At 50.6% G+C, this 12,769-nt stretch overlaps 1 protein-coding gene across 1 annotated transcript in view; it reads right to left on the bottom strand.

Moving 5' to 3' along the window:
- The window catches only part of HPS1 (HPS1 biogenesis of lysosomal organelles complex 3 subunit 1), an 85,365-nt gene that overhangs the window by 43,566 nt on the left and 29,030 nt on the right, over positions 1-12,769 (bottom strand). The window contains 2 exon segments of the mRNA XM_075348411.1: positions 3,763-3,832; positions 4,585-4,687. Of these exon segments, the coding sequence (XP_075204526.1) occupies positions 3,763-3,832; positions 4,585-4,687 (173 nt within the window).

A 12,769-nucleotide genomic window follows, 5' to 3' on the forward strand; every position in this document is an offset into this window, starting at 1 on the left:
TCACTCACACACACTCTCACTCACACACACTCTCACTCACACACACTCTCACTCACACACACTCTCACTCACACACACTCTCACTCACACACACTCTCACTCACTCTCACTCTCACACACACACACTCACACACTCTCACTCACACACTCTCACACACACACACTCTCACTCACACACACTCTCACTCACACACACACTCTCACTCACACACACACTCTCACTCACACACACACTCTCACTCACACACACACTCTCACTCACACACACACTCTCACTCACACACACACTCTCACTCACACACACACTCTCACTCACACACACACTCTCACTCACACACACACTCTCACTCACACACACACTCTCACTCACACACACACTCTCACTCACACACACACTCTCACTCACACACACACTCTCACTCACACACACACTCTCACTCACACACACACTCTCACTCACACACACACTCTCACTCACACACACACTCTCACTCACACACACACTCTCACTCACACACACACTCTCACTCACACACACACTCTCACTCACACACACACTCTCACTCACACACACACTCTCACTCACACACACACACTCTCACTCACACACACACACTCTCACTCACACACACACACTCTCACTCACACACACACACTCTCACTCACACACACACACTCTCACTCACACACACACACTCTCACTCACACACACACACTCTCACTCACACACACACACTCTCACTCACACACACACACTCTCACTCACACACACACACTCTCACTCACACACACACACTCTCACTCACACACACACACTCTCACTCACACACACACACTCTCACTCACACACACACACACACTCTCACTCACACACACACACACACTCTCACTCACACACACACACTCTCACTCACACACACACACTCTCACTCACACACACACACTCTCACTCACACACACACACTCTCACTCACACACACACACTCTCACTCACACACACACACTCTCACTCACACACACACACTCTCACTCACACACACACACTCTCACTCACACACACACACTCTCACTCACACACACACTCTCACTCACACACACACTCTCACTCACACACACACTCTCACTCACACACACACTCTCACTCACACACACACTCTCACTCACACACACACTCTCACTCACACACACACTCTCACTCACACACACACTCTCACTCACACACACACTCTCACTCACACACACACTCTCACTCACACACACACTCTCACTCACACACACACTCTCACTCACACACACACTCTCACTCACACACACACTCTCACTCACACACACACTCTCACTCACACACACACTCTCACTCACACACACACTCTCACTCACACACACACTCTCACTCACACACACACTCTCACTCACACACACACTCTCACTCACACACACACTCTCACTCACACACACACTCTCACTCACACACACACTCTCACTCACACACACACTCTCACTCACACACACACTCTCACTCACACACACACTCTCACTCACACACACACTCTCACTCACACACACACTCTCACTCACACACACACTCTCACTCACACACACACTCTCACTCACACACACACTCTCACTCACACACACACTCTCACTCACACACACACTCTCACTCACACACACACTCTCACTCACACACACACTCTCACTCACACACACACTCTCACTCACACACACACTCTCACTCACACACACACTCTCACTCACACACACACTCTCACTCACACACACACTCTCACTCACACACACACTCTCACTCACACACACACTCTCACTCACACACACACTCTCACTCACACACACACTCTCACTCACACACACACTCTCACTCACACACACACTCTCACTCACACACACACTCTCACTCACACACACACTCTCACTCACACACACACTCTCACTCACACACACACTCTCACTCACACACACACTCTCACTCACACACACACTCTCACTCACACACACACTCTCACTCACACACACACTCTCACTCACACACACACTCTCACTCACACACACACTCTCACTCACACACACACTCTCACTCACACACACACTCTCACTCACACACACACTCTCACTCACACACACACTCTCACTCACACACACACTCTCACTCACACACACACTCTCACTCACACACACACTCTCACTCACACACACACTCTCACTCACACACACACTCTCACTCACACACACACTCTCACTCACACACACACTCTCACTCACACACACACTCTCACTCACACACACACTCTCACTCACACACACACTCTCACTCACACACACACTCTCACTCACACACACACTCTCACTCACACACACACTCTCACTCACACACACACTCTCACTCACACACACACTCTCACTCACACACACACTCTCACTCACACACACACTCTCACACACACACACTCTCACACACACTCACTCACACACACACTCTCACTCACACACACACTCTCACTCACACACACACTCTCACTCACACACACACTCTCACTCACACACACACTCTCACTCACACACACACTCTCACTCACACACACACTCTCACTCACACACACACTCTCACTCACACACACACTCTCACTCACACACACTCTCACTCACACACACTCTCACTCACACACACTCTCACTCACACACACTCTCACTCACACACACTCTCACTCACACACACTCTCACTCACACACACTCTCACTCACACACACTCTCACTCACACACACTCTCACTCACACACACTCTCACTCACACACACTCTCACTCACTCTCTCTCGCCCCGGATTCCGCTCCTCATTTACATATATTGGCCGGATTCCGGATCGGATCTCGGACTTCCATGTCAACCCGACACTGATCCACCGGCAATCCGCTCAACTCTAAATATGACCCCTTCCCACAGTTTTTCGCTTTTTGTTTTTTTCCCCCCTCTCCCTTCTGACAAGAGCCAAAACTTTTTAGGTTTGCATCTATGTAGCTGAAGGAGGATTCATTTGTTGGACAGAAAAACGTACTGAAAAAAGCTAAATAAAAAATATCAAAAGTGCACCCATCCATTAGGCTTTAACACTTTAAGTATGAAAAATGACCCAAGTTTGCAAGGAGCATTAACAATTCTCTCCCGTTTTGTTCCCACAGGTTCTATACGGTCAGTTTCCATGGTAACAGACTACAAACAAAACTCTGTAGTCTGATCCCGCAGTCCTATCTCCTTTTTTCAGTCTTCTGCCAAACCTATAAGATGCAGATCAGCCACAAACTAGAGAGCAAAAAGAAAATTTGTAGTTTTAACTTATTGCTCAGTTGATTATTATTTTGAAGAAAAATTGGTTGCAAAGGTGGAAATTGAGAGGCGACTGCACCTGTATTAATGATGCATTTGGGCTGTTATGTGGACATGAGAGGTCTTGCTGTTTAATTAATCTTCTGAATAGGGATTTTTATCCAAAAAAACACCCAAAAAACTACAGAGAGAAGAGGTGATGAGGCAGAGAAGTGTATGTATATTTCTATATAAAAGGTTGATTGAATGACCATGATGGATGCTACTTCTTGTGCCAAATTTACAGTAGTGAAAGCAGCTCTGAAGCACAAACTGCGACTCCTATCAGGACAAGCGTGCACAATAAGAATAGTAAATGTAACACTGTAGTATTTAGTCACCAGTTCCTTTATTGGAAAGTTATATTTTTAATTTATGGCTCACCTAAGCTGCTTGTGTTGGGAGACGGGTCAGGAGTGAAATATTCCTCAGACGCTGCATTGTCTTCTCTGCCCTATCATAACAGAAAGGGTTAAAATATAGTGTTAAAGGGGACTTGTCACTAGATTTTTTAAGGTTTAAACAGAGTGCCTATCCTAATCGGCACGGCTCTACTGATTCTGAAACAGTTTTTCTTTTTCTTCTGTGACCCTCCGTTCCAAAGTTATGGTCCCCGGTAATGAGGCTGCAAAATTTCCCTTCAGCCAATTGGAAGTGTATTACAAAACTGCTGTGGGCGTGTCTGTGTTGTGATTGGCCACTGTCAGAAGAGAGAAAGCAGAGAAATTCTCTAGTACACGCACAGTTAGTTGGAGGGGAAAATGGCAGCCATTTTTACCAGGTGCATAACTCTGGAACGGAGGGGCACAGAAGGAAAAGAAAAACAGTTCCAGAATCAGTGGAGCAGCGGCAACTGGAGGATAAACTTAATTTAAACGGCAAAATCTAGTGAGAGACCCCCTTTAAATAGTCAAGAGAGGTTGGGTGGTGAGATTCATAACTGTTTATTATAATGCTGGCATTAGACAGATGTAGTATGGGCACAGGTTAGTGTTTGCAATACATGGATTTCTCTATTGTGATCTAAGTCCCATTTCACTAGAAGCACAGGCCGTCCTGGGTATTCCGGCCATTTTACAGAAATCAGCCAGCGACTTTGTGATTGCTACCATAAGCACAACCAGAAATACCCTCTGCTATTTATAACATTAAGGGCTATGAGATATAGACGCTTCCTTGTAAATGGAATATACATTAGAGTCTTACCAGGACACTCTGCTCCTGCAGGAGATTGATCCCGGGGTACAGGTCCTGGACTATCAGAATCAAGGAAAGGAGGTCCGCAGGTCTTAGAGAACTGGCATTACGACTATTGGGAGAAAAAAAAGTTCAAGTGGATCTGTAACTTGATTTCACAATACAAATTGCATACATTTATCAAGCAAATCTCTTAGACCTAGTGAGGCTGTTGTATTTGCTCTGAAAGTCAAAATGGCTGTATAATCCTGATATTATAAATTAGTATTTTAGGAGTTGAGTTAAAAATTGAGAAAAAGAGAATTTTGTTTACTTACCGTAAATTCTTTTTCTTATAGTTCCGACATGGGAGACCCAGACCATGGGTGTATAGCTTCTGCCTCCGGAGGACACACAAAGTACTACACTCAAAAGTGTAGCTCCTCCCTCCGGGCTATATACACCCCCTGGATGACAATCTAACCAGTTCAGTGCAAAAGCTGAAGGAGGACATCCACCCATAAGTAGACATAGAGGTTCCGGTTGTTCCGAGTTTTACTCTATCTACAACAACAGCCGGTGAAACACACGGAACAAGAACTGCCAACAGGCAACAGGGAGGGTGCTGGGTCTCCCATGTCGGAACTATAAGAAAAAGAATTTACGGTAAGTAAACAAAATTCTCTTTTTCTTCATCGTTCCTATGGGAGACCCAGACCATGGGACGTCTCAAAGCAGTCCATGGGTGGGAAATAAACAAAACTGAGAAGTAGGCAAAACCTAACTTCACAAGTGGGCGACAGCTGCCTGAAGGATGCGTCTGCCCAAGCTCGCATCTGCCGAAGCATGAGCATGCACTTGGTAGTGCTTCGTAAAGGTGTGCAGACTAGACCAAGTGGCAGCCTGACAAACCTGCTGAGCCGTAGCCTGGTGCCTGAAAGCCCAGGAGGCACCAACAGGCTCTGATCGAGTGCGCCTTAATTCCTGGCGGTGGGGGCACCTGAGAACACTGGTAGGCATCGGAGATGGCCGACCTAATCCAACGAGCTAGGGTCGGTTTAGAAGCCGAGAGACCCTTGCGCTGACCCGTGGTTAGCACAAATAGTGAGGTGCACCGCCTAAAAACGTATGCAACGCCTTCTCAAAGCGATGCACAGGAGCCGGACAAAGGGAAGGCAATGAAATGTCCTGGTTAAGGTGGAAAGAAGACACCACCTTAGGGAGAAAATCCGGAGTCGGGCGGAGAACCACCTTGTCTTGGTGAAAAACTAAAAAAGGTGACTCCGTAGAGAGCGCAGCCAAATCAGAGACTCTCCTGAGAGACGTTATGGCTACTAGGAAAACCACTTTCTGTGAAAGTCTAAACAAGGGAATCTCCCTGAGAGGCTCAAAGGGGGGTTTCTGTAGGGCCGTGAGGACCAGATTAAGATCCCAGGGATCCAAAGGCCGCCGGTAAGGAGGAATGATGTGAGATGCGCCCTGCATGAAGGGGCGCACCTGAGCCAGTCGGGCGATACGCCGCTGGAATAATACCGACAGAGCCGACACTTGTCCCTTGAGGGAATTGAGGGACAGTCCTAGCTGCAGACCGGACTGTAGAAAGGACAGGATGGTCGGCAATGAGAACGGCCAAGGAGCATGGCCGGAAGAGCGACACCAGGACAGGAAAATGTTCCAAGTTCTGTGGTAAATCCTGGCCGAGGAAGACTTCCGAGCCTGAGTCATAGTGGAGATGACCTCAGAAGGAATGCCTGAAGCCGTCAGGATCCAGGACTCAAGAGCCACGCCGTCAATCTGAGAGCCGCAGAATTCTGGCGGAAGAACGGACCTTGAGAGAGAAGGTCTGGGCGGTCCGGGAGATGCCACGGCACCTCTACGGACAGACGGAGCAGGTCTGGGTACCAAGCTCGCCTGGGCCAGTCCGGAGCAATGATTATGACTCGACGGCCCTCCATTCTGATCTTGCGCAGAACCCTGGGTAAGAGCGCTAGAGGGGGAAACACATAGGCCAGACGGAACTGAGACCAATCCTGAACCAGCGCGTCTGCTGCGAAGGCCTGAGGATCGTGGGAGCGAGCCACGTAAACCGGAACCTTGTTGTTGTGCCGGGATGCCATTAGATCCACTTCCGGAGTGCCCCACTTGCGGCAGATTGACCTGAACACTGCCGGATGCAGGGCCCACTCGCCGCTGTCCACGGTTTGACGGCTGAGATAATCTGCCTCCCAGTTTTCTACGCCTGGGATGTGGACTGCGGATATGGTGGACTTGGAGTCCTCCGTCCACTGAAGGATTCGTTGAACTTCCAACATTGCCAGGCGGCTGCGAGTCCCGCCCTGGTGATTGATGTAGGCAACCGCTGTCGCGTTGTCCGACTGGACTCGAATGTGCTTGCCCGCCAACAGGTGGTGGAAGGCTACGAGAGCTAGGAGAACAGCCCTGATTTCCAGCACATTGATCGAGAGGGCTGATTCGGACGAAGTCCAAGTGCCCTGTGCTCGGTGGTGGAGAAATACTGCTCCCCAGCCGGAGAGGCTGGCATCCGTGGTGAGGATCACCCAGGACGGAGTCAGGAAGGAGCGTCCCTGTGACAGAGAGAGGGGCCGAAGCCACCACTGAAGAGAGCTCCTGGTCTGCGGCGACAGAGCCACTAGCCTGTGCAAGGAAGAGATCCGCTTGTCCCAACTGCGGAGAATGTCCAACTGCAGAGGACGCAGATGGAACTGGGCAAAGGGAACCGCTTCCATTGACGCCACCATCTGACCCAGCACATGCATGAGGTGCCTGATGGAATGACTGCGGGGCTTCAACAGAGAGCGCACCGCCAGATGAAGGGACTGCTGTTTGACTAAGGGCAGCTTCACAAGTGCCGGCAGAGTCTCGAATTGCATCCCTAGGTACGTAAGTTCCTGGGTCGGGATCAGAGTGGACTTGGGCAGATTGACAAGCCACCCGAATTGAACAAGCGTGGCGAGAGTGAGCGAGACACTCCGCTGGCAGTCTGCACTGGATGAGGCCTTGACTAGAAGGTCGTCCAGGTAGGGGATTACTGCCAACCCCTGGAGATGCAGGACCGCAACCACTGCTGCCATGACCTTGGTGAATACCCGAGGGGCCGTGGCTAACCCGAAGGGGAGAGCCACGAATTGGAAATGTTCCTCTCCGACTGCAAAGCGTAGCCAACGCTGGTGTGAAACCGCAATAGGCACATGCAGATAGGCATCTCTGATGTCGATGGATGCTAGAAAATCTCCTTGGGTCATTGAGGCAATGACAGATCTCAGAGATTCCATGCGAAAGCGCCGTACCTGAACATGCTTGTTGAGAAGCTTGAGATCCAGGATGGGCCGGAAGGAACAGTCCTTCTTGGGGACAAGGAAGAGGTTTGAATAGAAACCTCTGAACCATTCCCGGGCGGGAACCGGAACAATTACCCCGTTGGCCTGCAAGGAAGCCACGGCCTGTGAGAAGGCGGCGGCCCTGGAGCAGGGGGGAATGGACAGAAAAAATCTGTTTGGCGGGCTGGAAGAAAATTCTATCCTGTAGCCGTGGGAGATGATATCCCGCACCCACTGATCGGAGACGTGTTGAAACCACACGTCACCAAAGTGGGAGAGCCTGCCACCGACCAAGGACGTTGCTGGCACAGCCAGATAGTCAAGAGGAGGCTGCCTTAGTGGCAGCGGCTCCTCCGCCCTTCTGAGGACGCGGTTTCGCGCGCCAGTTGGGTTTACGATCCTTGGCTGAGGCAGTGGACGAGGCTGAGGGCTTAGAGGATGACCAGTTAGAGGAACGAAAGGAACGAAACCTCGACTGGTTCCTGCCCTGGACAGGTTTTCTGGTTTTAGTCTGTGGCAAGGAAGTACTCTTCCCGCCAGTAGCTTCCTTAATAATTTCATCCAGTTGTTCACCGAACAGCCGGGACCCAGCAAAGGGGAGCCCAGCAAGGAACTTCTTAGAAGAAGCGTCTGCCTTCCACTCTCGAAGCCACTAGATCCTGCGGATCGCGATAGAATTAGCGGAAGCCACCGCCGTGCGGTGAGAAGCCTCCAGAATGGCAGACATGGCGTAGGATGAAAAAGCCGAGGCCTGGGAAGTTAAGGCAACCATCTCGGGTATAGAGTCCCTGGCAAGGGAATGTATTTCCGCCAGAGAGGCAGAGACTGCCTTAAGAGCCCACACTGCTGCAAAAGACGGGGAGAACGAGGCTCCTGCCGCCTCATATACAGATTTGGCCAGAAGGTCAACCTGGCGGTCAGTGGGATCCTTAAGAGAGGTGCCATCGGCCACAGATACGATTGTCCGGGCTGAGATTCTAGACACCGGAGGGTCAACCTTTGGGGACTGAGCCCACTCCTTAACCACCTCAGGTGGAAAGGGAAAACGGTCATCAGAGCCACGCGCTTTGGAAAGCGTTTGTCAGGACAGGCCCTGGGCTTGGTAACAGTGGTCTGAAAACTGGAGTGGTTAAAAAACATACTCCTAGCTCTCTTAGGAGAGGTAAACTGGTGTATTTCTACCAGAGAGGCTTGTTCCTCTGACACTGGTGGATTGAGGTTCAGTACGGAGTTAATGGATGCAATCAAGTCACTAACATCCGCATCACCCTCAGATAAGTCAATGGGGTACATAGAGGTAGCGTCTGAGCCCACAGTAAAAGTATCTTCCTCGCCTTGCACCTCAGCTCGTGAATCAGAGTCGTGGGACGAGGAAGGAGAAGGGTCCCTGCGTTTCCGTTTAGGAGGACGGGGTCCTAAAACATGCTCTGAGAGCTCTGCAGAGCTCGGAGCAGCAGGGGCGCCCTGAGAAGGGGGCTGATGCATGGTCAGCAGAGTCCGGGACAGCTGTCCCATAGAATCTGCAAAAGACTGGGAAATAGCTCTGGAAAAAGATGCTACCCAAGCCGGGGGTTCAGCCACCGGGGCCGGAGCAGCCGGAGGGACTCCTGAGGAGGCTCCAGGCTGAGGCACCACCATGTTAGAGCAGGCATCACAATGTGGATATGTGCTCGGTTCTGGCAGAATGAGCTGACATGCAGTGCATATAGCGTACAGCTTAGCAGCCTTCTTGCTCCTAGTGACAGACATGCTGCTGAGGTGGAGACCCTGCAGTAAAGAATACACTCCTGTAGAATGACCCCCTGAGAGTGTATAATAAAAGCCCACAACCAGAGGTTGTGGCTTACCAGACCGCTCTCTGTGTGCCCTCCGGATTCCACAGCTCGGACCCCCAGTGAAGCGTGCAGCAGCTGCAGCAGCCAGCGCCGTTCAGCATGTGAACGCTGAGAAAATGGCGCTGGAGTGAGGAGGGGGGGCGGGGATTAGCCCAAGAGCAGGAACCGGAGGGCCAAGGAGAGATACAGGGGAGGGAACATCTCCTCAGAAAGGAGTGTCCTCCCCTATGCTGAACGGCCGGTGGGCGGCGCCGCACTGCTCCCCTGCATGACTGACATGCAGGGGAAGCTGAAAGCGAAACTAGGCCGCAACTGAAGCCGGGGCCTAGATTTTTACATGCGGCCGACGAGCAGGCACCGTCGGCGCGGTTCTCAGGATAAATCCAGAGAACCGGCCGGAATTCACAGTACAGTCAAAAGATACACTCTCCCCTTAATAAAAGTACCCGGGACCCCTGAAAAATGTCTCAATACTTAGCTTTGAGACGCAGGGCCAAGTCCCTGGGGGGGGGATTAAACGCTCCGTCCGACAGGATCCTGACAGGGCTGCGGATGGAGACCGGTCTCCTGCAAAGCAGAGAGAACCGTGATGGCTCCCACTTCAAGCCAGAGCCCGAGGGATGGTGAAGGAGCGCGGCATGTGAAGGCTCCAGCCTTGTAAGTCAACCTTAACAGCACCGCCGACACAGTGGGGTGAGAAGGGACATGCCGGGAGTCCAGATTGGACCCGCTTTTCTTCCAAATCGTTGAAAAAAATCTTAAAAATGAAAAATCAGAGAATGCATGTGTGTGTGTGACCTCCTGAACACAAAGCATTGAACTGGTAAGATTGTCATCCAGGGGGTGTATATAGCCCGGAGGGAGGAGCTACACTTTTGAGTGTAGTACTTTGTGTGTCCTCCGGAGGCAGAAGCTATACACCCATGGTCTGGGTCTCCCATAGGAACGATGAAGAAAGCTCATGAGGCCAAATGTTTCTAGTGTCTGCCCACCCAGCCGGACTGACAGTTGCAGCTTGTACAGAGCAGTACATGATTTAAGCAGCAGCAGGGAGGAGGGACACTGAGGAGCAATACGGCTGTATAATCCAGAGACTAAAATTAGTATTTTAGGAATTGAGTTAAAAATTGATAGCGCTCATGAGTCCAAGTGTATTCAGTGTTTGCCCACCCAGCTGGCTTGACAGGTGCAGCTTGTACTGAGCAGTGTGAGATTTCTGCTGCAGCTGGGAGGAGGGACACTGAGGAGCAGACAATCCGGTTAGGTGAACAGAGAATGAGATTTAACTTTCATAAAGGATTATACAGTCATTAAGGCATGCATTTCAAAGAAAGTACACCGCTCCATTCATTCGTAGTAGCTTGTACAGAGCAGTACATGATTTAAGCAGCAGCAGGGAGGAGGGACACTGAGGAGCAATATGGCTGTATAATTCTGAGATTGAAATTAGTATTTTAGGAGTTGAGTTAAAAATTGAGAGAGCTCCTGAGTCCAAATGTATCCAGTGTCTGCCGACCAGCCGTACTTACAGTTGCAGCTTGTACAGAGCAGTACGTGATTTCAGCAGCAGGGAGAAGGGACACTGAGGAGCAATATGGCTGTATAATCCGGAGACTAAAAAGAGAATTTTGTTTACTTACCGTAAATTCTTTTTCTTATAGTTCCGACATGGGAGACCCAAACCATGGGTGTATAGCTACTGCCTCCGGAGGACACACAAAGTACTACACTCAAACGTGTAGCTCCTCCCTCCGGCTATATACACCCCCTGGATGACAATCTACCCAGTTCAGTGCAAAAGCTGAAGGAGGACATCCACCCATAAGTAGAGAAAGAGTAAAACTCGGAATAACCGGAACTCTGACTACTAACAACAGCCGGTGAAACACACGGAACAAAAAACTGCCAACAGGCAACAGGGAGGGTGCTGGGTCTCCCATGTCGGAACTATAAGAAAAAGAATTTACGGTAAGTAAACAAAATTCTCTTTTTCTTTATCGTTCCTTATGGGAGACCCAAACCATGGGACGTTCCAAAGCAGTCCATGGGCGGGAAATAAACCAAACTGAGAAGTAGGCAAAACCTAACTTCACAAATGGGCGACAGCCGCCTGAAGAATGCGTCTGCCCAAGCTCGCATCTGCCGAAGCATGAGCATGTACCGGGTAGTGCTTCGAAAAAGTGTGCAGACTGGACCATGTGGCAGCCTGACAGACCTGCTGAGCCGTAGCCTGGTGTCTGAAAGCCCAGGAGGCACCGACAGCTCTGGTCGAGTGCGCCTTAATCCCCGGCGGGGGAGGCACCTGAGAACACTGGTAGGCATCGGAGATAGCCGACCTGATCCAACGAGCTAGAGTCGGTTTAGAAGCAGCGAGACCCTTGCGCTGACCAGTGGTTAGCACAAAAAGAGATGTGCACCGCCTAAAAACAGCGGTGCGTGACACATAGATTCGGAGCGCCCGCACCAAATCTAAGGAGTGCAACGCCTTCTCAAAGCGATGCACCGGGGCCGGACAAAGAGAAGGCAATGAAATGTCCTGATTAAGGTGGAAAGGAGACACCACCTTAGGGAGAAAGTCCGGAGTCGGACGAAGAACCACCTTGTCTTGGTGAAACACCAAAAAGGGGGATACTGAAGAGAGCGCAGCCAAATCCGAAACTCTCCTGAGAGAAGTTATGGCTACTAGAAAAACAACTTTCTGTGAAAGTCTAGACAAGGGAACTTCCCTGAGAGGCTCAAAGGGGGGTTTCTGTAAGGCCGTGAGGACCAGATTAAGGTCCCAGGTATCCAAGGGCCGCCGGTAAGGTGGAATGATGTGAGATGCGCCCTGCATGAAGGTGCGCACCTGAGCCAGTCGGGCGATACGCCGCTGGAACAATACCGACAGAGCCGACACCTGTCCCTTAAGGGAATTGAGGGACAGTCCTAGCTGTAGACCGGACTGTAGAAAAGACAGGATGGTCGGCAACGAGAACGGCCAAGGGGCATGGCCGGACGAACGACACCAGGACAGGAAAATTTTCCAAGTCCTGTGGTAAATCT

Source organism: Anomaloglossus baeobatrachus, chromosome 5 (genome assembly GCF_048569485.1).
Source record: "Anomaloglossus baeobatrachus isolate aAnoBae1 chromosome 5, aAnoBae1.hap1, whole genome shotgun sequence".
In the NCBI taxonomy this organism is placed as follows: Eukaryota; Metazoa; Chordata; class Amphibia; order Anura; family Aromobatidae; genus Anomaloglossus; species Anomaloglossus baeobatrachus.